The sequence below is a fragment of the Petaurus breviceps genome, unplaced genomic scaffold, assembly GCF_028583685.1.
Source record: "Petaurus breviceps papuanus isolate PSGF00001 unplaced genomic scaffold, PetGlider_PUasm1.0 151, whole genome shotgun sequence".
In the NCBI taxonomy this organism is placed as follows: Eukaryota; Metazoa; Chordata; class Mammalia; order Diprotodontia; family Petauridae; genus Petaurus; species Petaurus breviceps.
Genome location: NW_027185712.1, coordinates 17,615,489 through 17,642,580, shown reverse-complemented (window position 1 = coordinate 17,642,580; position 27,092 = coordinate 17,615,489). Strand labels below are relative to the sequence as shown.

The following is a 27,092-nucleotide window of genomic DNA, read 5'->3' as shown; positions in this document are numbered from 1 at the left end:
TCTTCAGTGACAGATAGCATTTTTGAAGTTATTACATATGATATTTAATACTTTGAGGCTATTTTTGTCCTTCAGTCGTTCCACAAATTCTTGAAAAGAAACTAAATCAATCTTTTAAAAATTATTTATAAATTTCCATTTTAAGTAAACATATTAACAAAAGCTTTATTTTACATTGGCATTAAGAATTAAATGCAAATCAGTCTCAGAAATACATTAGAAAGCTTTCTAAAAGCAGTGGAAAATACTACAAAAAAAGTTACATAATAGTGCACCAGTTTTTAAAAAAAAACATTGAGCAATAAAGTAAAAGTCTTTATCATGAAACTTTTTCTTCTAGAGAAACTGCTAAAATATAAAATACACATGTTATTGATCTCCCTTCTTCACCTCATTTCCTCATTACTATTACAATGGATTATAATTCTTTTTTTCAGTCATGTATTGTAAAAGTGAAATAAAACAGAAAAAGAAAAACCTGAAATTGGTACCACATAAAACACATTTTTGAAAGGGGAAATGACCAGTTTTTCATCTTCTAGATTCCATTTTCAAAACTGGGCTGTAGTACAAAGAACAAAGTGCTTACACCGAAAATGTCAGCTCCCTTGAGAGTGGCTTTTGTCAATGAGTATCTTGTTTGGTTGCTCTGGCTAAGAGAGTTGATTATTACCTAGGCTGCAGAAACATGTGTTTCACTCAAAAGTGGAACTTGTTCTGGGGATAAGATTTCAGATGTTTTGAAGTACCTTGTTGCAGCCTGAAATTTTTAAGTGAATTTTCTGAAAATAGTTCCATTTCCCCCAAAGTACAGCATATTGTTGTTCATCTCACTCATAAGATTTTTCAAAACATGAATAATACTTTTTAGCTTTTCAAAGAGCTATCTCATCTGTTAGCTCAGACTACAAAAGTATCAAGGAACAATCAGGTTTGTAGCCTTACATTGCAGGGACAGGAGAGTAAACAGTGGCAATCAGAAACAAGGAGAGGAAAATCTAGGCAATAGGCAAATGTAGGAAATTCAAGTTCAAATATCTTTTTTAAAAGAAAGTTTAGTTATAATTAGGTCTCCAAGGATCAGGAACTAGGTATTGCATGCAAAAGGAGGTGTGTCGGAACCTAGGATCATAGAATCTTAGAGTTGAAAGGAACCTTGGGGACCATCTAGGCTAAATCATATCATACCTCCCTCACAAATGATCATCTAGCCTTCACTTAGAGCCTCTCTAGTGGAAGGAAAACCACAACCTCGAGGGACCTCCCATTCCACTTCTGGACAGCTCAAATAGTAAGAAAGTTTTTCAAGACTAAAATGGAGTCTCTGCCACTTGTACCCAATGCTCCTAGTTTTTGTCCCTGGGCACCACTGTGACTATATTCTAGTCTTGAAATTTGGAGTCTAGAGCTCTTAAGAGAGACTAAAATATGTTTTGTAATCAAAATAAAGAGACAGTGGTGGGATACAGATCTGGTAAAAATTTTTAAGTAGGTAAAATTTTGGCATAGGAAAAGTCCCTCTTTTCATCCCTTTTCTGTATTCTTTTCCTTTCCTCTCTAAGTAAGTCCTTACTTTAGCATCTTCCTCCCTCTTCCCAGGTATCCAATACTGCATGGCTGCCTTGGTCTGTGGGATACGAAGGAAAGTACTATGATATACATTAAAATCAATACAGTAGGGATTTTCTGTGCTACTCATCCTAGGGTCATTTTTCATTTGAAAACACCAAAGGAAGAGGACAAGACCCAACAGAAAGGAGTGAGTTACAAGAGATATTAATTCAAGCAACTATAGGAGAAATTTATGGTAGAGAGACTTCCCTCAATGCACACTCAAATTATTCTATCTGCTACACTCTAACATAAGGTTGGCCTTGGGAACCTGAATCATCAAAACTGTGAGGGTTGGTGGTAGAAAGATCTGCTAAAAGGCCTTTGGCAAACAAAAGGGTGAACAGCCAAGAGGGACTGATAGCTTCTGTTGTCCTACAATCTGGTGTCAGTGAAGATGTGGAAAAGTTCACTATGAACACTAGTAATAGGGGGAAGAAATTCTGTCATTGCCTGCATCCCTGAGTGAAGTTTAATGCTCTCAGTGAAGGGGAAACTGCAGTGTGTAAAAAGGGGACTGTGAGGCAGCTGGGTGGCTCAGTGAATAGAACACTGGCCCTGGAGGCAGGAGGACCTGAGTTCAAATCCGACCTTAGACACTTAACATTTACTAGATATGTGACCTTGGGCAAGTGACTTAACCCCAAATGCTCTGCCTTCCCCCCTCCAAAAAGACAAAAAAAAAGCGGGGGGGGAAATTTGATAGTGGAAAATGCATTGGATTTGGGCTCACAGAACTTAGGTTAAAATCTGGGTTGGACTGTATACATGACCATTAAGCTCTTTTCAGATTCAAACTCTCTAATGCTATGATCTGGGTATAGGAGGGGGCCAGGGTGGACCCAAGTTTGGCCCAGCAGAGGCTACCACACCATAAAATCTCATGAAGTCAGCCCCATGGACTGATTTAGCAGAATCAAAGAAAGGCAGAAAAAAAATTTTTAAAAACCATGCTAGAAGATACCTTCAGATAAATATCTTCAACATCACAATGGTAGCCAAGTACTAAAATAATGTGAGGGAACAAAAAAAAGTATAGAAGCTGATTTGGATTTAACTGGCTTTCTAGAGCAATAATTCCCCTGCTCTGATTTTGAAAATTGCCCCAAATTCAGTTACTTTAAAGGGGTGTTATGTAATTCTCAAAATAAAATTAATCATAAAAGTGCTACATGCTCTACATTTTTATGAAGGGGAAATGTTACAGGCTCAAGAAGAGGGTGTCACAACTACATAAAGACAGGGAATTTAGACCCTAAAGAAGAGAAATAAAAGATTCTAGAATATCTAGCTCCAGAACTATGATCCCATGATCAATAACACTAAAAAGACAGGAACACATCACATTTTTTTGTTCTTTTCCTGTCATGTTGAATATTCTCTATCTTTGTTTTTCACACATTAAGCCTACCTACTCTGAACTACTAGGTGGAGGGATCCTTGGCATGCACTCTGAACCCTGGGGACAATCTTTTAGTACTGAAAAACAGCATACTACACCATAGATTCCATGAACCTATCCCATCTCTAATGGCCCTTTTTTGGATTAGGATTGGAATCCTAAAGGATTTGGCAACAGATATATGCCACAACACTTTGGGTACTGTCCAGACCTGTAGTAATTTCATCCACATAAGAAATTCTTTCCACTGATGCAAATCCACAACTTGTAACTGAGACTCTTAGGGAATTTCCTGGGGGAACACAAAGATTTAAATGGATTGCTCAGGCCTGTACTGGCAGTTTATGTCAGGGGTAGGACTTGAACCCAGGTCTGACTCTAAAGCCAGTCCTCCATCCATTATGCTGTGCTGCCCATCCACATTTTTAGCATTCTGTAATAGACTCTACTGATAAATGCTAAAATTCCGTATGTCTAATACATTTCCTCTCAAACTCTATTATGAATAAGAGCAAAAGGACCTCATTTTTTCATACCTCTTTAAGCTATCCACCAAAAGCCCTTGATAGATTTTGTGAAGCAACATTTAGTCATGGCTGTCTTACTTTAGTAACATTCCACATACAGGCTTTCAACAATCAGCCAGGATGTGGTGACTGTGTATTAAATAGCAAGGTAGTGTTATGACTCATTAACACTTTTTTTACTTAATGCTGATCCATCTGCATATCACAAATCACTTTCAGGAACAGAGATCAAAGTTATCTTTAAACATAGTAAAATGTACTTCAGAATCTCACCACCCAATCAGTCCTATCTCTCCAAGTTTTTTGCTTCACTTTGTGCCCACCTTTTCTTGGTGCTAACTTGGTATTGCTGCCAAGGGATGGCCAGAGAAAACAAAAGGAAACAGAATCAGTGAAGTCAAAGAAATGTTATTAGGAAAAGGTTGGCATGGGAAGAGTTCAAATCTATTGCCCACAAGTACTTCTGTTAGTTTTCCATGCTGCTATTGTCCAAACACCATAGGTAATTGAGAGCTAGCTTTTTTGTGTGTATGTAGAAGAGAACATGGCCATGCAATCTTTTTAGTACTAGTTCTAATACTTCAAAGAAAACACAGATATATTTGAATACATTTTGTACTTAAGACCACACAGATTTAAGCATTCTTAATACCTGGCATTCTGATATCAAATAAGAGCTGAAGTTGTGCAACACTGCAAAAAAAGACCACATTTTTAAAATGGCTTCAAACATAATCTGACAACCTAAATTTGTCATATAAAGGAAATTCATTCTTTGGCAGGCCTCCAAACTCAGAACAAACATTTCAAGCAAACCATGAGTTGGAGGGAATACATTTGAAAATGCTGAACACCACTTTGAAAAAATAGGCACAGCTTAAAAAAAAAAACATTAGATATGCCTTTGAGACTATTGTAAGAATGTGCATTCTGCAGCTTTATGAGGCATCAGGGTTGATAAGGCATTTTTAGGAAAAATCACTTGAACACCACTTTGGCCATGACCAGCCCATGGAGGAGAATCCAAAGGTTCACGCTTGATCATCTGGACCATTCCAGGAGCTTTAAAATCACACTGTAGTTTATAAGGCTGATGCTCAGTATGTCCCTTCATATTTGTTGAACTGGGACTGTACAAGTGGTTGTAGTATTCTGTGTCTTGTAGGCCACGCACGCGTTCCAGATAGGCACAGTTTGGTGAGTAAAATGGTGGGATCTCTTTACCAGACCTACTGATGGCTCTGTTGTTGGGATGAGTGCTCACAACACACTGTCCATGGTGAGGGGGATAAGCATAATGCTTGGGATTTTCACAAGGAGACAAGTGCTCAGTGAAATCTGGTTCTGTTTTAAAATGCACCCTGTTGGGAAAACTAATGAGATGTCTCTTGACCATACTACTTTCCCCCAGCCACATCTGGTTTTGTGAAATGGGGTAGCCATCGATTCCATTATCAGAATCAGAATCATTCTCCATTTTGATGGGTATATCTAAAGGTAACATCTGATTGTACAAAGTTTCTGGGGGTATCAATGCACTTTGTAATTTGACGTTTTCTGAAGCATAACTTCCCACAGCAAGTTGCTGAAAGCTGGGACAAGACTGGCAATTCTCCATTCCACCTTGATGGGGATGGCAACTGGACGGAGGGTTTAGATGACTTTGATCTCCATTATAGAAAGGTCTGATTATCCGGTTGGGGTAGGCACTTAGAGGTGAATTCATAGCTTGAGAATTGGATGAACTTCTGAAAGTAGAAATACTGCTTGTATTACATGTGTTTTGGACACCTGGATAGGGCATGCAAGAACTTAGGGCCTCCTCTTGTAAAAAACATTTGTCAGTTTTATTTGGTTCAAACTTCAGTTTGATACCATCCTGATCATGTTTTTCTGCTGTCCAATTCAGATGCTTCATGGGTCCCAGTGTTTCAATGGAACAATTATACATTAGTGGTTCTCTTCGTCCTTTCCCACTGGTTGTACTGCCCGGTATCTTCACATGTTCCTCCTCCTCCCTATTGTTAATAATAGGAAAAAAAAATGAGCCATGAGATGACAGAAAGGAATTCTATTATGTTCATTTTAAAACTGTCTTTAAGTGCGGGTCTCAAAAATCAAGCAACAAAGTTTCCTATAATTGTCTCCGATACCAATGAATCAATCAGCAGGGGCTTATCTAGTACCCATTTTGTTCTATGTATTATGGAATCAAAAAGAAATGTAAGATATAGCACTTGCCCACAAAGAACTCATGATCAAGTTAGGGGTAAGACATGATGGCATGCACAAATGAAACAATTTATAAGTAATACAATACTACAATACTACTACATCATTTTCTAAATTTTATTTTTCATTCTGAATCTGTGAATACCCAGGAATGTAAAATCCCTCTGCAGTGTACCCTGACAGCTATTCCATAATTTACAGTCTTGAGAGTTTCCTAGTACACTACCTGGGAAGAGTAACCCAATGGAGAAATGAAATTAGTTGTCTTTCATACAGCTATTAAACGTCAGAGGCAGGAACCGAGCTTGGTCTTTCTGATTCCAAGGCCAATATTCTATCCATTAGGCAATGCTACCGCTCACTGACATCACAGTATCATATGCTGGTGTAATTAGGTGTTTATACTTTCTTCATACCATACTTCGTTAACTTGCCGTTTGAAAAGTCACTATGGCCCTTCCTTCTAAGGTTAGCTTCCTCCTACTCTGCACGTATCATGTACATGTCTGTTTATTTATTTGAGTTTTTGCCCTTCTTTTGTATGCTGAGTATTTAGCCTAACTCGGGCTACATAATTAGCACTTAATAAGGACTTGTTGATTGAGTCTAGATCAGTTACAAAGTTGGTCCCTGTATTTATAATGCCCTGTATGTAGCTGATAAAGTTCTTGCTGAATCACTGATTTTGAAATCAGTTTATAGCAAATGTTCATCCTGACAAGTGCTGGAACTATGGTATGATAACAATTCCATCATCACAAACAAATTGCACATTTTCATAACATCAAACTCACTGAAAAATAGGACATTCCAACTGGTGTAGAAACATCCTACATACTGCTTAAAATAGGTTGTGCTCCCTTTGGGGTCATGTTTGAATGATTCACCAAAAATACAAACTGACTGACAACAATGAAAAAATGAGATTGGGTAAGGAAAAGGTGTGAGGAGATAATTAAGCTTTACAGGCAAACAACATAGAAAGGTAACATGAAAATTCTAAGTAGATGATTTATTGAAGTGTTGAGCCCCACAATAATTACAAAAATATCAACTTCAACAATGTAAATAAATGGCTTTCCTTTGTGTGTATGTATTTGCATTTTTTTGCATATTGGTTGATAATACAACAATCTAAGACATAATTAAAATTTTATGATATTGATAAATTAGAAACCAATTCAATATACATACATAGAAATGCACAACTAAGAATTGTGAATGTCCTGTTTTACAACTTTGATCAAATTGAAGTGTGAAGATTGATAAGACACAAAGGGGGAGATCAGCTACCCAGGAGGTCAGAATCAGGTTACCAAGCCAAAATTTGGAAAAGAGAATAGCAGGCTTAACAGTTTTTAAATTAAATTAATTTAATAATTGATTTTAAAAGCAATAGTTCTCAAACAATGATCAGGAACACAAAAGAAGAGTCGTGATGCTAAGTCAAGATCAAGAACAATAGAAATCAGAGTTGGGAGATGTAGGCAAAGTGTGATATTTTAGGCTCACAGGTTGGATGAAGGTTAAGGGTGGAAAGGAAGATCAGAGTTCCAGAGGGTCTGTCTACCTCTGCCTCTTAGCTTCCTTCATGAATCAACTCAAGTCTCACCAGCCTTTCCCTGAAAATGTGATTTTACTGGTATGAGGAACTACTGGATAAGGAAACTTTATCAGTGTAGGTCAAAGCTCCCTCTTCAATTTTATACTCTTAGAGTTGTCTCTTTGAGATACAAAGTTACTTGGCCAGGGTTAAACAGTCAGCATGCATCAGAGTCTGGACTTGAACCCAGATCCTCCTGGCTTTGAGGCCAATTCTCTAAGTTATATTATTATCTGTCTTTCTCACATTGAGAAAGCACTTAAATATGTGTTGAATTGAAGGGCCCTGGTTTTTTGTAGCCTGCTTCTTCACAGATTCCTGATGATGACAAATGAAATATGTACAAATGAGTAAATAAAAATGTGTTTGTCTTTCCATAAATGCATTTGAGTTTCATTCCAGGGAGTTAGTAACAGATGCATTTACTAAAGGCAGTAATGAAAGCAAAACGTTTTTGTTAAACAAAAAACTCCTTTTGGGAAGACAAGTGAATTTGTTATTCCTGTTGCTCTCTCTAACTTAGACAAACTTGGTTATTATTCATCCATCCATTCATTCATCCATTAGTGGGTCTTCAGCCCTGAAATATAAATATATGTATAGCTATCCGGTACAGAGAAAGCCCTCTGGGATGTGTGGAAACACCTACTAATCCTAATAGGTATACTTAAAGACATTGAAATACTTACTTTGCCACTGTCTGTGGGTTTAGGAGATAGTCAGAACAACCACTCCTGTAGAGGAGCTGAGCGTTGGCTTGTACCCAGACCCAATGATCATCATTTGCTTGTACTTTGAACACAGAAAGACCATTTTCTCCATTATTCTTTACTATAAAAGTTCAGAGGGAAGAAAATGTCATTGCATGCACACTTTTCTTAACATTGACTTCCCCCCATTCTGAGCAATCACAAATAAACTTAATTTTGAATACTACTTAACTTTGCAAGCTATTCAAAAACATGAAAGTCAAGATGTGTATTTGTAATAATTACTTATCCACTTCAAAGACCGGAAAGGAAGTCTCCCTGACCCATAGAAATTTAAAGAGAATCATTGTCTTTTCATTTTCCCCCTACACCACCACCACCACTACCACCACCACCACACACACACACACAATCAGTTCTGTGTAATTATTATCCAATAATAAAGGAAGATTGTAGAAAACCATAGAACAGATATGTGTATGATAAAGGAATCTCTATGTCTACAAAAATGGTCAAAGTAAACAATCAAAAACATATTTGCTGTTTCCTGGAATAAAATAAGGATTTGTAAAAATTATACCTCCTTGGAAATGTGTTCTTCCTTGTAGTTCAGATTCACATAGACCTGTAGTAGTTTTTGCTCTGTGAAAAACAAAAAATATTGACCCACCTAGTTAATAAAGTAAATAGCAAATGCAGAAATTCACAACTGAGACAACAAAAAAATGGAATAATATAGCCTTTTTTGACTTATGTTTTTGAAAGTGATCAAAAAAGCTGGACAATTGGCCATGGGAAAAAAACAACTGACCATGATCTTGTGATGTCATAAGTAGAATGTTCTAACCAAGTCGGCTAAGTTGGGTCATAGCATCCTCTCACATAAAGAAGGGTGCAGAATAATAGTGGTAGAACACATCCACTGTACATAGTTGGATCTTAGTTTAATATAATGGGGCAAAGGGGCTGGAATTGTCATTTTCTTGGTCATAGGGAACCCCCAGGGGAAGAAGCCTCCCTTTTCCAATGTAGGTTGGTACCTTCTCTGTAACTTATTCTATAAGATAATCACCTAAAACACTGAGAAGGTAAATGTCTTGTCATCTAATTAGTATGTGTCACAGCTGGTGTGTGAACCTGGGTTTTCCTGGCTTTGTCCAGTATGCTGTCTCCCTAAAATGGTACTATTATTCTGTACTATCCACTGGAGGGCAGTGAAACTCAAATTTTAGTTTCTTAAGTGGAAGTTTTTTGGAGAATTTCCTTTATTTTGTTTATGAAGAATGGAAAAAACCTGGGGAGAATAATTTCAATTTCTAATTGCAAAAAGTTACAGAGAAAGGAGGACAGAAGGCAAGATAAAATCAGTAATAAAAGTTTTAAAGACCTTTCATAGAAAAATTAGGAATGAGAAGAAAAATAAAGATGAAAGATATAAAAAAAAAGTATTAACAATTTGCTGAGCACCTTTTCATTAGGGATTTCTTGTTGATCCTCCTAGCTATATTTCTGTAAAGCAAGTAGAGAGGAATTAACTCTGTTGTATGGAGAGAGTAGGAAAGGATAAAGGGAAAGAGGGAGAGCTTGGGTTGTATAAGCTTATACAAAAAAGCAAAAGATGGGAACAAAAAGCAAAGAAATGAAAAGAAAGGGTTAAATATCAGAGTATAAAACATAAGGATAAAGAGTAAAAACAAGTGAAAATTAATGTCTTATATTTATATATTATTTGCATAAAATGTATGTCTATAATACACCTTGCCCCCCATCTTTTGTGATTCTGTCAGTTTAAGTAACTCAGTGTGGAAACACTCTCTAACAATGCACACTGACCCATATAAGGCACACATATATGTACACTTTTTCATGCACAAGTTTATGTGTACTTTTTGGCATGCTTTCAAATATATAATTTCATCTGATCATCAGGACAGCCTTCAAGGGTTTGGACAGAAAAATAAAATGTTATTAACCAGGTCAAATAATGCCTAGTAAAACTAGAAAAAGAACTAGGAAAAAATAAGATAAATTATTTTAATAGGTAAAAAATAAAAAGATAATGACGTATGTTTTTAAAAAGGGAGAGAATGGAGGCAAAATAAAGGCAGAATTAAGGGACTTTGTTAGAATCACTAAAAAAGACAATGCCAGGGCTCTCAGTATGCTCAGGGAATGACACCTGGTTGAGGGTATTCTGTGTGTTGGTATAATACACAGTGCTTTTCTAGCAGTTAGCAACTGAACAACTACTCCACTTTCCTGTGTTATAATGCTGTATCTTTTCCCCCCACTTAACAGTATTTTATTTTTTTCGATATACATTTAAAGATGGTTTTCAACATTCATTTTCATCATTCATTTTAATAGGTAAAAATAAAAAGATAATGACGTATGTTTTTAAAAAGGGAGAGAATGGAGGCAAAATAAAGGCAGCTCCAAATTTCTCTCCTTCCCTTCTTCCTCTGCCCCCTCCCTAAGATGGCAAGCAGTCTGATATATGTTATATACAATCATGTTAAATGTATTTCCACATTAGTCACGCTGTGATAGAAGAATCAGAACAAAAGGGAAAAACGAGAAAGAAAAACAACAAAAAAAAAGAAAATAGTATATGTCAATTTATGTTCAGACTCCATAGCTCTTTCTCTGGATGTGGATAGTATTTTCCATCATGAGTCTTTTGGAATTGTCTTAGATCATTTTATTGCTGAGAAGAGCAAAGTCTATCATAGTCAGTCACTGCATAATGTGGCTGTTACTGTGTGCAATGTTCTCCTAGTTCTGCTCACTTCACTGAGAATCAGCTCATCTAAGTGTTTACAGGTTTTTCTGAAATTCACCTGTTCACCATTTCTTATAGCACAATAGTATTCCATGATATTCATATACCACAACTTGTTCCACCATTCCCCAATTGATGGACATCCCCTCATTTTCCAATTCTTTGCCACCACAAAAAGAGCTGTTATAAGTATTTTTGTACATGTGGGTCCTTTTCTTTTCTTTTCTTTTAGATCTCTTTGGGATATATACCTAGGAGTGGTATTGCTAGATAAAAGGGCATGCACAGTTTGGCTGCCCTTTAGGCATAGTTACCAATTGCTCTCCAGAATGGTTGGGCCAGTTCACAACTCAACCAACAATGAATTGGTGTTTCCAATCTTCCCACATCTTCTCCAACATTTATCATTTTCCTTTTCTGTCACATTAGCCAATCTGATAGGTTTGAGGTGTACTTTTGATTTGCCTTTTTCTAATCAATAGTGATTTAGAGCATTTTTTCATATGACTATAGATACCTTTAACTTCTTCATCTGGAAACTACCCATTCATATTCTGTGACCATTTATCAATTAGGGAATGATTTGTATTCTTATAAATTTGCCTCAGTTATCTATACATTTTAGAAAAGAGGCCTTTATCAGAAACACTTGCTGTAAAAACTATTTCTAAGCTTTATGCTTTCTTTTTAATCTTGGTTGCACTGGTTTTGTTTATGCAAACCTTTTTAATTTAAGGTAATCAAAATTATCTATTTTGCATTTCATAATGCTATCTCTTGTTTGGTCATAAATTCTTCCCTTCTCCATAAATAAGACAAGTTAGCTATTCCTTGCTCTCCTAATTTGTTTATGGTATCACCTTTCATGTCTAAATCATGTACTTATTTTGACCTTATCTTGATATACAGTGAAAAATACTGGTCTATGCCTAGTTTCTGCTATACTATTTTCTAGTTTTCCCAGTAGTTTTTTGTCAAATAGTGAGTCTAATTTATCCAAGAAGCTTGAGTCTTTGGGTTTATCAAACAGTAGAGTACTATAGTCATTGACTACTGTGTCTCGTGTAGCTAACCTGTTGCACTGATCCACTACTCTATTTCTTAGCTAGTACCAAATAATTTTGATGACTGCTACTTTATAATATAGTTTTAGATCTGGTATGGCTAGGCTACCTTCCTTTGCATTTTTTTTTCATTAATTCCCTTCATATTCTTGACTTTTTGTTCTTCCAGGTGAATTTTGTTATTATTTTTTCTAGCTCTATAAAATCATTTTTGTTAGTTTGATTGGGATGGCACTGCATAATAAAATTAATTTGGGTAAAATTGTCATTTTTATCACATTAGCTCAGCCTACCCATTTACAATTGATATTTTTTCCAATTATTTAGATCTGACTATATTTATGTTAAAAGTGTTTTGTAATTGTGTTCATATAGTTCCTGAGTTTGTCCTGGCAGGTGAACTCCCAAATATTTAATATTGTCTACAGTTATTTAAAATGGAATTTCTCTTTTTATCTCTTGCTGCTGGGCTTTATTGGCAATATAAAGAAATGCTGATGAGAGGGGGAGGTTGAGGTCCCCCACTAGTAAAGTTTCGCTGTCTGTTTCTTCCTAACTCACTTAACGTCTCAACAAATGTGGATGCTATACCATTTGGCTCATATATGTTTAGTAATGATATTACTTCATTGTCTATGATACCTTTTAGCAAGATGTTGCTTCCTTCACTTTTATTTGAGAGACTTCTGTCTCTTTAATTGGGTCTATTTTTGCTTTTGCTTTATCTGAGATCAGGATTGCTACCCCTGCTTTTTTTTTTAATTTTTTACTTCAGCTAAAGCATAATATATTCTACTCCAATCTTTTACCTTTATCTGTGGTTATCTCTGCTTCAAATGTGTTTCTTGTAAACAACATATTTTAGGATTCTGGTTTTTAATCCACCCTGTAATCTGCTTCCATTTTATGGGAGGATTCATCCCATTCATATTTACAGTTATGATTACTATGTATTTCCCTCCATCCTATTTTTTTCCTGTACACCCTTCTCCTTTCACTCTCTTTCCTCACCAGTGTTCTGCTTTTGACCACCTCCTCTCTCAATCTGCCCTCCCTTCTATCAGCCCCTCATCCTTTTTCCTTCCCCTTTCCCTTCTTACTTTCCTATAGGGTAAAATAAATTCCTATACTCAAATGAGTATATATGTTATTCCCTCTTTGAGTGAAATCCAATGACAGTTAAGTTCAAACAATGCTCACCCTCTTTCATCTTTCTCTCTACCATAATAGGTCTTTCGTACCTCTTTATGTGATATAATTTACCTTAGTCTGCCTCCCCCTTTCCTCTTTTCCTAGTACTATCATTTATTAACCTCTTAATTATTTTCATATCATCTCATCAATGTCAACTTATACCCACAACCTCTGTCTATGTGTACTCCTTCTAACTGCCCTAATAGAGATACAATTTTAAAAGTTACAAGTATCCTATGCAGGGATATAAACAATTTAACTTACTGAATAAGGTTTTTTTTTCTTTACCTTTTTATGCTTCTCTTAAGTCTTGTGTTTGAAGTTCAAGTTTTCTATTCAGCTCTTGTTTTTTCATTAGGAATGTTTGAAAATCCCATATTTCATTGAATGTCCATTTTTCCTCTGAAAAATTATGCTCAACTTTGATGGGTAGTTGATTCTTGGCTATAATCCACACTCCTCCTTTGCCTTCTGGAATATCATATTCCAAGTCCTCTGATCCTAAATCCTTCGAATTGCTTATTTCTGGCTGCTTGCAGTATTTTCTCCTTGACCTGATACTTCTGGAATTTGGCTACAATATTCCTGTGAGTTTTCATTTTGGGATCTCTTTCAGGAGGTGATCAGTGAATTCTTTCAATGACTTACCCCTGGTTCCAGGATAGAGAATAGTTTTTCTTGATTCATCATGGCTTTCATTTAATTCTTAAATTACCTTTCCTGGATCTATTCTCCAGGTCAGTTGTTTTTCCAATGAGGTTCATTTTCTTCTATTTTTTTTCATTCTTTTGATTTTGTTGGACTGATTCTTGATGTCTCATAGAGTCATTAGCTTCCATTTGCCCAGTTTTAATTTTTAAGGAATTATTTTCTTTGGTTAGCTTTTGTACTTCCTTTTCCATTTGGCTAACTGTATTTTTTAAGGAATTGTTTTCTTCAGTCATTTTTTGTCTTCCTTTTTCAAGCTGTTGACTCTCTCTTGCATAACTCTCATTTTTTCCCCAATTTTTCTTCTACCCCTCTTATTTGATTTTTAAAATCCCTTTTGAGCTCTTCCAAGAAGGCTTTTTGGCCTGGAGACAAATTCATGTTCTCCTTTGAGGCTCTGCATGTGGGCGTTTTGACAATGTTGTCCTCTTCTGAGTTCGTGTTTTGATCTTCCCTGCTGCCACAGTAGCTTTCTATGGTCAGGGTTCTTTTCTGTTTTGTTTTGTTTTTTTTTACTCATTTTAAGCCTATTTTATGACTAATTTTTAAAGCTGAGCTCTTCTCCTGGGGCACAGGGGGAACTGTTCTGAGCTTCTTGTGCTGGAGGCCAGGGGCCTGGTCATTGGCTTTCTATGCCACGGCCTCAGTGCTAGTGGACTGTCCACTGTACTGGGGTGGCCTGGCCTACTCACACCTGTTGTGCTGGGGGTTCTTGGATGGCAGTTTGCCTTCTGCACTGGGGCTGGACACCTCACAGGCCTGCTGTGCTACTGGCCTGCTGATCCAGGTCTGATCTGTGGGGTGGCTAAGAGCTTCCCACTGGCTTGCCCAGACACTGTCTGTGCTGGACCGTGCTACCATTTTACCCAAGTGAGAGAGACCTGCCTTGAAGTCCTTTTAAGTTATCATAAGCTGGAAAATTTTTCACTCCTTTCTGTAGGTTCTGTCACTCCAGAACCCATTTAAAAGCTTAATTTAATGTTGCCCAAGGAAACTGGGGAGAGCTCTGGCAACTTCCTCACTTTTCTCCACCATCTTGGCTCTGCTTTTTATCTTACTATATCTTGTAGTAAAACTGACCAATGAAGGTATGGGTTCTTTTGCATTCATTTGTCCCCCTAAGACACCTTTGCATTCTTGAGTTCATTCCCTGAGAGTCCCAGAACTGGAAGGTCACTTGTAAAACAGAAGCAGAGAGGAAAAACCTAGCAGCAAAAAAACCGACAGTGCTGACAAAAGCTCAACACTTTGGAAAATATTGACACACTCTGAGAACTGTCCTTCTAGGCTTAATATGGCAGGACATGGCCTTGACAGTGCCACCCTGCCCCCCATTTTGTACATATAGCAACATTAATACAAAGAAGATGGCCAGAAATAACTGGAATTTGAGGGGATGTCTATCAATTGGGGAATAGTTAAATAAGTTGTGGTATATGATTGAGATGGAATACTATTGTGTTATAAAAAATGACGAGTAATATGGTTTCAGAAAAACCTGGGAAGACTTATATAAACTGATGCAAAGTGAAGTAAAGAGAAAGGAGAACATTGTACACTAACACAATATTATAAAGATGATAAACTGTGAGAGACTTAGTGACTCCAATCAATACAATGATCCAAGACAATGCTAAAGGACTCATGACAAAAGATGCTCTCACCCCCAGAGAGAGAACTGATGAAGTCTGAATGCAGATTAAAACATGCTTTTTTCATTTTCTTGATTTTTCTTGCTTTTTTTGCAACATCACTAATACGGAAATATGTTTTGCATGACTTTACATATATAATTGATATCATATTGCTTGTCTTCACAATGGTTGGGAGAGGGGCTAGAGAACAGAGAATTTGGAATGTGAATTTTAAAAAAATAAATAAAATCTTAAAAGAGGAGGAGGAGAAAGATGTCCAGATTCACCTGAGCATATAAATCTAAAAGACAATTTCAGGAGGTTTCCAAGTTACATGTCTCAAGGGTCAAGGTACAATAAATGCAGATGCACTTGAATTGGCTGAGCTGCCTGAAGGCATAAAACAAATAATCACCAAGGTTTTTTCTTTGGTTATTGGTTTCAGATTCTCCCAAGTTTCCAAATTAGTGGTTTTGGAAAATATTTTATGGAGGAAGGAGAGCTAATAATGCAAACAGAAAATTACTGGGATGAAAATTGAGAAAATGGAAGCTACTAAGGAAAAAACTCTGAACATGCCAAAGAAGCTAGAAATCCAGCACAGGGACTGAATCATCTGTTGAGTCATATTAGTGAAGGGGCTAGCAGGGTTAGGATTTATGGTGGGAATATCTACATTAGCTCATCTATTTACATAGAATACTATTATTTAGAAGTTTGTCTTTTTCCTCACAGCAACCCTTTGTGAGATACATATTGGCTGTATGAGACTGGGCAAGTCTCAGAACTCTGGGTATCTGAGATTATAAATTGCAGAGAAGAGGTAAAGGTAGAAGGACTTTCCTCACCTGAATGTTCCCCATGCCAATGAAATCACATGTCTATATAGGCCCTATCTCATAGAACATTAGAGCTGGAAAGAACCCTGGAGTTCATAGTTCAAACCTCTCACTTTACCAATGGGAAAATTAAGACATGGGACAGGCAAAACAATTTGTTCAATGTCACATAGCTAATTAGGGCTAGAGCTAGAACTTTAGCCTAATCTTCTTTCTACTTTACTATTCCTGTTAACTCTAAGTAGAATAAGTATCACTAAAGAAAATACCTGACCAGTGACATCATGTTATAAACATAAACTACCTGTACCTATAAACTTTCCAAAGTCAATGTTTAAAAGCTGAAAAATAGCTTAGGATGCCTGAATGAGAGAAATAACCTACAGTTAATTCTCGTGGAATACAGAAAGGGAAAATATACTCATAACAGAGGTCGAATGGCTCAGAAGATGTTCCTGATTTTTAAGTTGGGTGTCTGGAGCATGAAGCCTTCCAACAGTCCGTATTTGAGTGGGCCAGGCCTCAGCCAAATTTCCTAGAGATCCCTCAGAGACAGCACTTTTCTTGTCTTGGATTACACTGCCATACAACACATATAAAGAATGACTTCGGGTTGTGGCCATTCTCTTTGATCTTCTTAAGGCCCTAGAGGGCCATGTGTGGCCTGGAGGCCACAGGTTCCCCCCACCCCTGTCTCTGACCATTCACTACCATCAGAATAAAACTGACTGCTTAATATTGGGTATTGACTTATACTTGTGGTTTAAGAAAACACTTTCCTCAATCAAATTATCACTTTTTTGCAGATGATATTATGAATCACTCAGACAACTTAAAAATTAATTGAAATGAGAACTTCAGCAAAGTTGTAGGACATAAAATGAAGTCACACAAATCATTAGCCTTCTCTATACTAGGAACCAAATATAGCAGGAAGATAGAGAAAAAGAAATTCCACTTAAATATCTATAAAATGTGAAAAATACTTGGGAGTAGAGCTACCAAGATACAACCTCAAACTCTATGAATAAAAGAGTTACAACTCAATAGTTGGAGAAGCAATTTCCTCACAATGGCCCAGTGAGGCTGTTCCTCCTACACATTTTATTCCCATTTATGCAGATAAAGAAATTAAGACTCAAGATGGTTTAACTGACTTTCCTACAGTCATAATTGCTAGTAATCTGGGGAATGGGGACTTGACCCTGGGTTTTCAGATTCTAAATTATGTACTTTATCATGTTCTACTGTATATTTTAAGGGGAAAGGATATGTATATGTACATACATACACAGGAATGGTTTATATATATACAACATGGAGATGTAGACGTGTATATCTTTTTATATGAATATACACATACATATGTATATGTTTGTATATTGTACACATATTTATACATGTGTTTATATATGCACTTATGTGTGTTTATATATACACACATGCATATACACATTCATATGTATTTATATACATGAAGTACGACTAGAATGGTCTAATAATAAAATTAAGTAAAATGAATTTACCAGCCCCTTTGAGCTCCTCAGGTCCATGTTCTAAACTCAACCTGGATTTTTCCTAACCTCCCACCTTTAATTTATAAATCTGGGGACTGTGGAAGATAATAATTTTTCTAATCAAAGAACTAAGGTTCACATTGGAACACTTTTTTGTTATTGCTGTTCTGGATTTGTGGTTTCATCTAGTATAGGGAACTCCTGGTGAGGAAACTCCCTCTATTAAAGCAGTGCTGTTAGCCAATGCTGTACTTTCTCTAGGCTATAAGAGGTGAAATGATTTATCCATAGGTTCATGTAATTAGTATAGGTCAAAAATGTGATCTGAACCCACCTCTTTTTAGCTTGTTAGGCCTGCCTAGCTACTACCCTGTTCTGCTTCTGTCTGGAACTGCTGTAAGGAAAACCACATGAAGGAAAAGAAATTAGGGGCTAAGAGATTAAGAAAACTTTTTTGTAAATCATAGCTGCAAAAGGTAAGAAGAAAGCGTTTGGTCCAATATGCTTTAGAGTTCTGGATTCATAACTAGAACAAAAAGCATGAGCCAAACCTCAAATATGTCTGGGCTCATCCCGACTCACTATTTACCTCTCTACATAGTTGGAAAGTACTATATTTCAAATATCAGCCAGGAAATACTTGTCTATATAATGTAGAATTAACCCACAACCATTTAATTTATGGACTTGAATACATTTTTTTAAAGAAAAAATTGAGGCCATTCTGTGTGGGCTCCCTCCTTTTCCTTCTTCCTTATCTCCCATCACTCAGAGACGTTCTGCCACTGTCTTTTCCTCCACCCCTCTCTCATGTGATGAAATGGCTGTACTCCTCACCAAAGCTAACCCCTCCACTTTGTTCAAGAGATCCCATTCCATCCCATTTCCTCCAATAGATCTCTCCCTCTGTCATCCCCACTCTTTTACTTATCTTCAATCTTTCTCTGTACTACTGCCTAAAAACATGACCGCATCTCCTGTTATCCTAAAAAAAATCATCCCTGTTAATCATTCTACATCCCTGATGCCCTTTGTAGACAATCTCCTTAAAAAGACCATTTACAATTGGGATCTTCACTTTCTCTTATCTCCCTCTCTTCTCAGCCCTTTACAATCTAGCTTCCAACTTCTTCATTCCACTGAAAAACTGTTCTCTCCACTTACTAATGATCTTTTAGTTGCTGAATCTAATGGCCTCTTCTCAACCTTCATTTTCCTAGACCTCTCTGCAGGCTTTAACACTGTCAATAACTCTCTCCTCTCTAGGTTTTCAGGACACCCCTTTCTCCTGGCTCTCCTCCTCTCTATCTGGCCACTCTTTCTCTGTCTCCTTTGCTGACTCCTCAGGGTTTTCTTCTCTTCTCCTTCTATACTACTCCATTCAATGATCTCATCAGTTCCCATTTCAGGCAGATGATTCTCAAACCTACCTATCCTGCCCCAATCTCGCATCTCCAACAGCCTTTCAGACATTTCACACTGGGTGTCCAATAGACACTTTACACTCGGTATATCCAAAACAGGATTCATTATGTTTCCCCCTTAAACCCTTATCCCTCTTACCTTCCCTGTTACTATAGAGGGCAATACCATCCTTCCAATCCTCAGGCTCTCAACCTAGGAATCAGCCTGGGCTCCTCACTCCCTCTCACCCCCCCCACATCCCCCAGCTGTTGCCAAGGCTTGTCAATTTCACCTCTGCAACATCTCCTGAATACGCCACCTTCTCCCCTCTGATGCTGCCACCCCTCTGGTGCAGGCTCGCATGACCTCACACCTGGACTGCTGCAATAACTTGCTGGTGAGTCTGTCTGCCTCAAGTCTGTCTCCACTCCAGCCCATTCTCCATTCAGCCCCCAAATTGATTTTCCTAAACTCCAGTGTCTCCCTAGTGCCTCCAGGAGAAAATACAAAATGCTCTGTTTGGTATCCAAAGACCTTTCGGGTCTTCTTACTCCTTACTCCCCAAGATGTACTCTTTATTACAATGACACTGGCCTCCTGGCTGTTTCATGAACAAGACACTCTATCTCTCAGCTCTGGGCATTCTCTCTGGCTGCCCCCCATGCCTGGAATGCTTCCCCTCTTCTGCTCCTTCTACTGACCTCCTTGGCTTCCTTTACATCCCAACTAAAATCCCACCTTGTACAGAAAGTTTTCCCCAATCCCTCTTAATCCCAGTGGCTTTCCTCTGTTAATTATTTCACATTTATCTTGTATACAGCTTGTTTGTGTGTATGTGTGTATACATATACACATATATATTATGTATACATACACACATGTATATATGTGTGGTAAATATACACACACACAGTTCACATGATGTTTCTCTCATTAGATGTAAGCTCCTTGAAGACAAGGACTGTTTTTGACCTCTTTTTATATGCACCTCATCCCTAGCTGGTGCTTAATAAATATTTGTTGATCAACTGATTTAAAGGGTCTATTTGCACTAATAAAATTATTTGAAAATGGCTATGAGAAATAAATTCATATGGAATGCTACTGACTATACAGATTTTCCTAGGGCAGCCTGACAACATTCAAATAAATCAAGGGTCACAGATTCTATGGAGCCTGAAGAGTCTGCATCAGCCCCTCCACATTAATCAATAAGCTGTAACCACATTTATCACTGTCAGATTTTGATGCTAGGCCCTGCCCTTATGGGAGGGGAGGATATGTTGTTGATGTGTAATGTTTACTTCAGAATGTTTTCTGTTGTTTCTAATTACTGCAAGCTGGCAAACTGCACCCTGGGGAGAAGATGGAGGGGATGTGAGCCACATGCAGAATGATGAAGGCAGTGAAATGATTGGACTCAACAGGATGAGAAGAGGGGCAGGTGCTCAACTGCCTATTAATCCTAAGGAAAATCTGCCCTCTCAGATTCCCACTCTAGGGGTAGGCCACTTACAAGGGATGGGGCAAAACAAGGAGAGATCTTCTGTCTTGGCAGGTCTTCTGCTGAAAGAAGCATGTGATAAGATCAGAGTTAGCCAAGTAGCTGGGGAGGCCTATTCTCAGATTCCGAGCCACATGGCTGATTTCAGTCTGGGGCAGTAAGGAGATCCAGGAGCTAACCTGTCCAAGAGAAGCCCCTACATTCTGGCCAGGTGAATTTGGCTTTAAGTAGATCCACAGAAAAAATAAAGACAATTGGGGAAGAAGGGGAGAAGAGGAGGGAAGGAAGATGATGGGAGAGAGGAAGAAGAGGAAGAAAATGAGGAGAGAGAGGGAGAGAACATGCTTAAATATTGAGATTTTCATGTGGGGTGAGGGAATTAAAGGCACAAAAACACAGGGAGGAGATAACTTGGAAGGGCAGAGCAGGAAGAGCCTTTTTTGTCTAAATGCTAATAGGAAGGAAAAGGGAGAACTTTTCCAGGCCCATAGCCAACTAAATGTGAGTGAGGGAGGCACAGACCTGAAGTTCGTGAAGAAAAATATAAGTGAAGGGATTTTAGAATACAGGTACCCTCCCACTGCTCATCCAAGGCCCTGGGCTCCCCAATGCAGACCTGAGGGGTGAAAGAAAGATTCTGGAAGGTGAAGGAATCAACAACCTCATTAAATTATATCTGCCAAATAGGCAAAATCAAGTTTAAAAAGCGAGTGGAGAGATAACAGATGAAAAAGCTTGAGTCATTGGTAGGAAACAGACTTTAACACAGTACTGGTCACAGAGTAGGTACTTAATAAATGTTTGCTGACTAACTAAAACTTTGCTCCAGAAGACCTACATTTAAAGGGCATAAAAGTTTAACAATTTGGTTTTTTAGCAGATAGAAATAACTAGCTTAGAACCTAGTTAAGAAGAATAATTAGCTAAGACAGATGTACCCAGCTGTGAATCACTGTAGTAATTCCCTTTCTGGCTCAAATAAATTCATGCAAAGTTGATTTTAGGCTGCATTTAATGCTGCTTGCCCCAAGAACCAAAGTTTCCAGTGCTCTAGTGACAAACAGCAACCTCATACCTAAACACTGGTTTGGTCTAGAAGATGGCATGATACTGTTGAAAGCACACCGACTCTACTCAGAGGACCTGATTCAAATCTTGCCCTAATGTTTACCACCTGTGTGACCTTGGGCAAGTCACATCAGCTCCTCTGTCCTCAGTCTTCGCATATGTGCAATGTTAGGGTTGGACTAGATAGTCAAGGAGGTCCTTTCCAATTCTTAATATATGATCCTATCATTTGGGTTTCCTAAAATTACTTGTTTTCTCACTTGTGCTTAATCTTTGGACAGCAAAAAAAATTTCTTTTGATCCTCTCATGTCTCAAGTTTCTAGTGAGAAGAAGGCAGAAGTAGGCACCACATGGGAGAGATATGCTTCTTTCTGCAGTGTGTGATGTCCCCTATTAACAGACCAAGAGAAAAGGAGCATCTGCCTGCCCATGGTAAAACGGGTAGAGAGCTTCCTTACCCTCACTGATTTCCTTTAGAACTAAACACAAATGGGACTTGAAGAAAGACACAGAGTAAGGGTGATTTCTTTGATCACTACCATGTTCCTATTAGGTCCCCCTCCAGTTCAGGAATTTTTATTAGAGGGGAGGGACAATCGGGGTTAAATGACTTGCCCAGGGTCACACAGCTAGCAAGTGTCTGAGGCTGGATCTGAACTCAGCTTCTTCTGACTCCAAGGTCGGTTCTCTATTCATTGTGTCATCTAGTTGCCCCTAGGAATTCTTTAAGGCTTGGGTCCTATGGGCATCTGGCTACTTTCATGACTGGTAAGGAATCCAGAGAAGGCATGGAAGAAATGAGGAGAGGCTGTCCCTAGCTCTACTCATCTGAATAAAAAAATTCTCTGTAGGAGCAGTGTGGGGTTGATGAAACTGGGAATGCAAAGCCTAATGCTCCCCCTCTGTAACGGCTTCCTCACAGTCATGTCAAACTGCAGAGTGTATTTAGATTTTTGACTCAACTCCGCAGATTTGTAAACTACCACTTAAAGGTGAAAGTTTACTTAAAATTCTGTTTGGATTTAGAACCTTCAGGAAGACAGCCCAGACTGACTCATAAGGAGTCCTCTAATGGGTCCATAGCCATCCAGTTTTGCAGGCACAGGCTACTTGTCCTCAGCTCCTGCTTCCTCCCAAAATACACTCACTCTACAACAACATCCTGGAAAGGTTATTGCCATATCAGACCACTCTCCCTGGGCCAGGAAGGTAATATTGCTTTTCCAAGCATCCAGTTGGCATAGAAGGCAGGTAGGGGGGCACACTGGATAGCAGGGTAGATTTAGAATCAGGAAGACCCAAGTTCAAATCCTGCCTCATACATTTATTAGCTGTATGACCCCTGGGCAAGTCACTTAACTCTAACCTGTTTCCTTATGTGGAAAATGGGTGTAATGATAGTGCCTACCTCATAAGATAATATATATATAACCTGAAAACATTATATAAATGTTCTTTTATTCAGCTCTGGAGCACTGTCCTGAATGTTCACGAGCCCCTGGCAATAGGGTACCTCATTTTCAGGAATCTGGGGCTGCTGATGAGGTTGTCGCCTAATGTTGGGTCTCACTGCAATAAACCTCACTTTACAACCATGAGTAACCAGAGACATAGTTACTTGCACTTCTAGACTGAATATGAACCCTGACTCACCAGAGTAGTAGAAACCTGGAGCTCAGGAAATTCAGTATGTTTATGTGGTGCCTAACTTTACCTTATTTGTAAAATCTCAGCAAACTGTGAGTCATTATAGTCCTAAGAAAATGACAGTAAAACAGCTGGGCTGTAGTGAGTGGTAGGATATGGGCTGGCTCCCAGACGACTGGGCTGGTCATTTCAACTTTATCATCCAGCAAAGTGCCTTGCACACGGTGCATATTTAATAAAGTCTGCTGAACTACAGAGAATAACTCAGGGAGAGAAATACGTTGGAATGACTAGCTGCCTCCATAGTTATACAGGCGTCACTGGACTCATTTTCCCTGAAAACAGGAAACAACCTTGTTTATTTAATGTAAGTGTGTACATTTCCCATGTAAATTTGTAATGAAACCAGGACACAGGTGCCAAGAAATGGAGGGATGGATGAAAAATTGCCCTGCACATAAAGTGAAGGGTAAATGTGAGCAGTAATAGAAGACACTGAACAAGTCAAGGCCCCAAACAGAAGGAGGCCACAGTTTGCAAGCTGAGGGGCTGTAAAGCTGAACAGATCAGTCTGAGCCATCAGGGCCACATCACTGCTCAGGGTGTTGGAAGTGCCTTAAAGCGCAGCCTGGCCTTGCAGAGTTAAGACTTGGAGAAACCAGCCAGAAAGGATATTGCTTTCTTCACAGTGTACAATTGTAGCACCAGCTTGGATTTGGGGTAGAAGTAGAAAGGAAATGGGAAGAAAAAAAATCAGACAGTGGGCCAGACAAGGAAAAAAACCTCAGCCAGAAAGGGGCCTCCCCATCCAATTTTATTGTATATTTATGATTTTCTGGCATGAGAAACACTTGTACCCCAAGATTCTTCCTTGCAACAAAATAGTTTTGCAAATGAGCATGTGTTGGCTTGAAAAGACAGTTCTAGTGGAGGGATAGCAGCACTAGAGAAAAGTGCAAAGAATGGGGACGGTCATTCTGCTTAGGGATGGGACTAGGACTAGGCAGTAACTAGGTTTAGCTGTTTGTTTTTTCAGTTGTATCTGACTCTTCATGACCCATTTGGGGTTTTCTTAGCAGAGATACTGGAGTGGTTTGCCATTTCCTTCTCCAGCTCATTTTATAGATGAGGAAACTGAGGCAAACAGGGTTAAGTGACTTGCCCAGGGTCACCCAGCTAGGAAGTGTCTGAAGCCAAACTTGAATGCAGGAATTTGAGTCTTCCTGACTCCAGGTTCAGCACTTCAACCACTGTGCCAACTAGCTACCCTTCAGTAAGTAGGTAAGTCTAAGCAAACCCAGTGTCTTGTACATATCAGAAGCAATGCTTCTGTAGGAGACTTTGCAAGTATGAAGCACAAAAGCAGTAATATTATTTGCTACTTGTTTTTAGCTAAAAGCAGAACCATACAGCACTGAGGTCTCCATTGCATTACAGAAAATAAGGACTGGTATTGGAAGACTGTCCTTGGTCTAGTGTCCTTTGTCTCCCTTGAATTACTGATGGTTTAATATTTGGGAGTATCCTTAATACTCTGAGAAGTCAGGACTTTTGAACAGCTCTTCCCAAGGACAGGTTGGTTTACTACCATGTCCTTTAAATTAAATATTAGAAACACTGGGCTTGGAATAACGAAGACTCATTTTCCTGAGTTCAAATCTGGCCTCAAACACTTACTAGCTGTGTGACCCTGGGCAAGTCACTTAATCCTGTTTGCCTCAGTTCCTCATCTATAAAATGAGCTGGAAAAAGAAATGGCAAACTACTCCAGTATCTTTTGCCAAGAACACCCCAAATCGGGTCATGAAAAGTCGGACACGACTGAAATGACTGAACAATGAGAATCCTACATGCAGCCCATGGCACGTTTCCTAAGGGCTGCTGTAACAAGATCAAAATGTAACTAGGAAATATTTAACAAAATAAGTAAAAGTACAACAAAACACAGTATTACAGCTTAAAACTTGGTGAATATGTAGTCTGCGGGGATCCTTATGTACAGATTAGTGGCCCCCATTTCTATCTGCATTTGAGACTGAAGACCATAACTGAAAACTATTTCTGTCTTTTCTATTGCTGCAGAATGTCTTCATCTTTGTTTTTAATATGAATTGAGTATTTCTTTAGGCAGTGTTCTATGAATAGAAAGGGAAATTGTTGGCCGCAGACTCTCCATGAACAAAACTACTTATTAAATAATAACTCAATCTCTGACAGTCTTGAGCTAAACACGGAGTGTTCATTGTTTTCTCCCTCCATGATTACTTAACTTATTCAACTCACAACTACTCAAATTTATCTTTTTGATTTCCTGTTGAAAATTAGAAAAGGATATACCCCAAACCTTGAGAGACACTGAAAATTATGTTAATAGGTCAAAACATTTGTTCACAGGGCCATTAGAAATGCATCCTTCCATATATTTCAATGTGTAATTGCTAGTTACTTCTGTTGACACTAATAAAGAGTAAATTGGCATTTACTTGGCGTCCGTGGAGGCTGACACATCAGCTTTCTGCTTGGCTCTCAGAAGCACATTTTTCATTTTCATTTCTGTCACAGAAGGGAGGAGGATTGGTACCACCACACAAAACAACGAAAGCTGTGGAGGCAGGAGCGTTCCTGATGGCGTCTTTTTCTTTTGTCCAAATAGAAACTTGAGCTTTCCTTGAAACTGCATTGTCTATTATACAAGAAAGAAATAAAGAAATGGTCAGGCAGCATTCAACATGGAGATCATTACAAGGCTGATGCGAAGAACACAATTGTTTAATATTAGGTAGCTGGTTAAATCTGTTATTGTTCAGTCTTGTACAATTCTTTGTTTTGTAGCTGTGTCGAAGCTAATACCGTGTTTCCCCGATAATAAGACACTGTCTTATTATTTTTTTGGGACAGAAAAACACCAGAGGGCTTATTTTCAGGGGAGGGCTTATTTTAATGAACATTGACAGCAATTTTAATAAACAGGTAAATGTGAACAAAAAATGTGCCTTTATTCAATAAGCAAATCACTGGGGAAGAACAGGATGTCGCGCTCACTGCTGCAGCTCTGATTGGATGCAGCTCGGAGCGCGGTGTGCGTTTCGGGGGTGGGGGGGACGGTGCATACAGAGGGTACCTACAGTAGCAATCTCAACAGGGCTTATTTCGGGGGAGGGCTTATTTTAGAGGAATCTTACACAGTAAGGGGAGGGCTTATTTTCGGGATAGGTCTTATTATCGTGGAACCGCGGTAAGTGTCTGAGGCTGCATTTGAACTCAAGTCTTCCTAAGTCCAGGCCTGGTGCTTTATTCACTGCTCCACTTAGTTCCTCTAATCAATGTTTTGTTATATTTGTTGTTACCTGTTACCTTTAAACAGAGAATGTTAAGGAAGTTCATTGAATTAATTCTGTAGATATCTTTCCCTGCCCCCAGATTCACAGGAAATGGTAGTGGCAATATGTTCAAAGAAGAAATAATTTTCATCCACGTTTGCTTTAGTAGAAATATGTAGTTTTTGTGGTACAAACTGAATGGTTTCACAGACTTCTCTGAGGATGATGTTAATGCTTTCAACTTACAAAGAGATATGTATCTGTATATCTGTGCTATTTAGGTTAATGAGGTGATAAGGACTCTTCTCCACCACTTACAGGATCA

General features: G+C 38.4%; 1 protein-coding gene across 1 annotated transcript in view; it reads right to left on the bottom strand.

Annotated features, from left to right (window-relative positions):
* Positions 1 to 121: 121 nt before the first annotated feature.
* The window catches only part of AHRR (aryl hydrocarbon receptor repressor), a 264,267-nt gene continuing 237,296 nt past the window's right edge, over positions 122 to 27,092 (bottom strand). Inside the window, exons 8-11 of the mRNA XM_069076018.1 lie at positions 25,931 to 26,130; positions 8,666 to 8,727; positions 8,065 to 8,206; positions 122 to 5,558 (exon numbers count right to left, since the gene is read on the bottom strand). Of these exons, the coding sequence (XP_068932119.1) occupies positions 4,451 to 5,558; positions 8,065 to 8,206; positions 8,666 to 8,727; positions 25,931 to 26,130 (1,512 nt within the window). The 3' untranslated portion in view covers positions 122 to 4,450. The remainder of the gene's footprint in view (positions 5,559 to 8,064; positions 8,207 to 8,665; positions 8,728 to 25,930; positions 26,131 to 27,092) is intronic.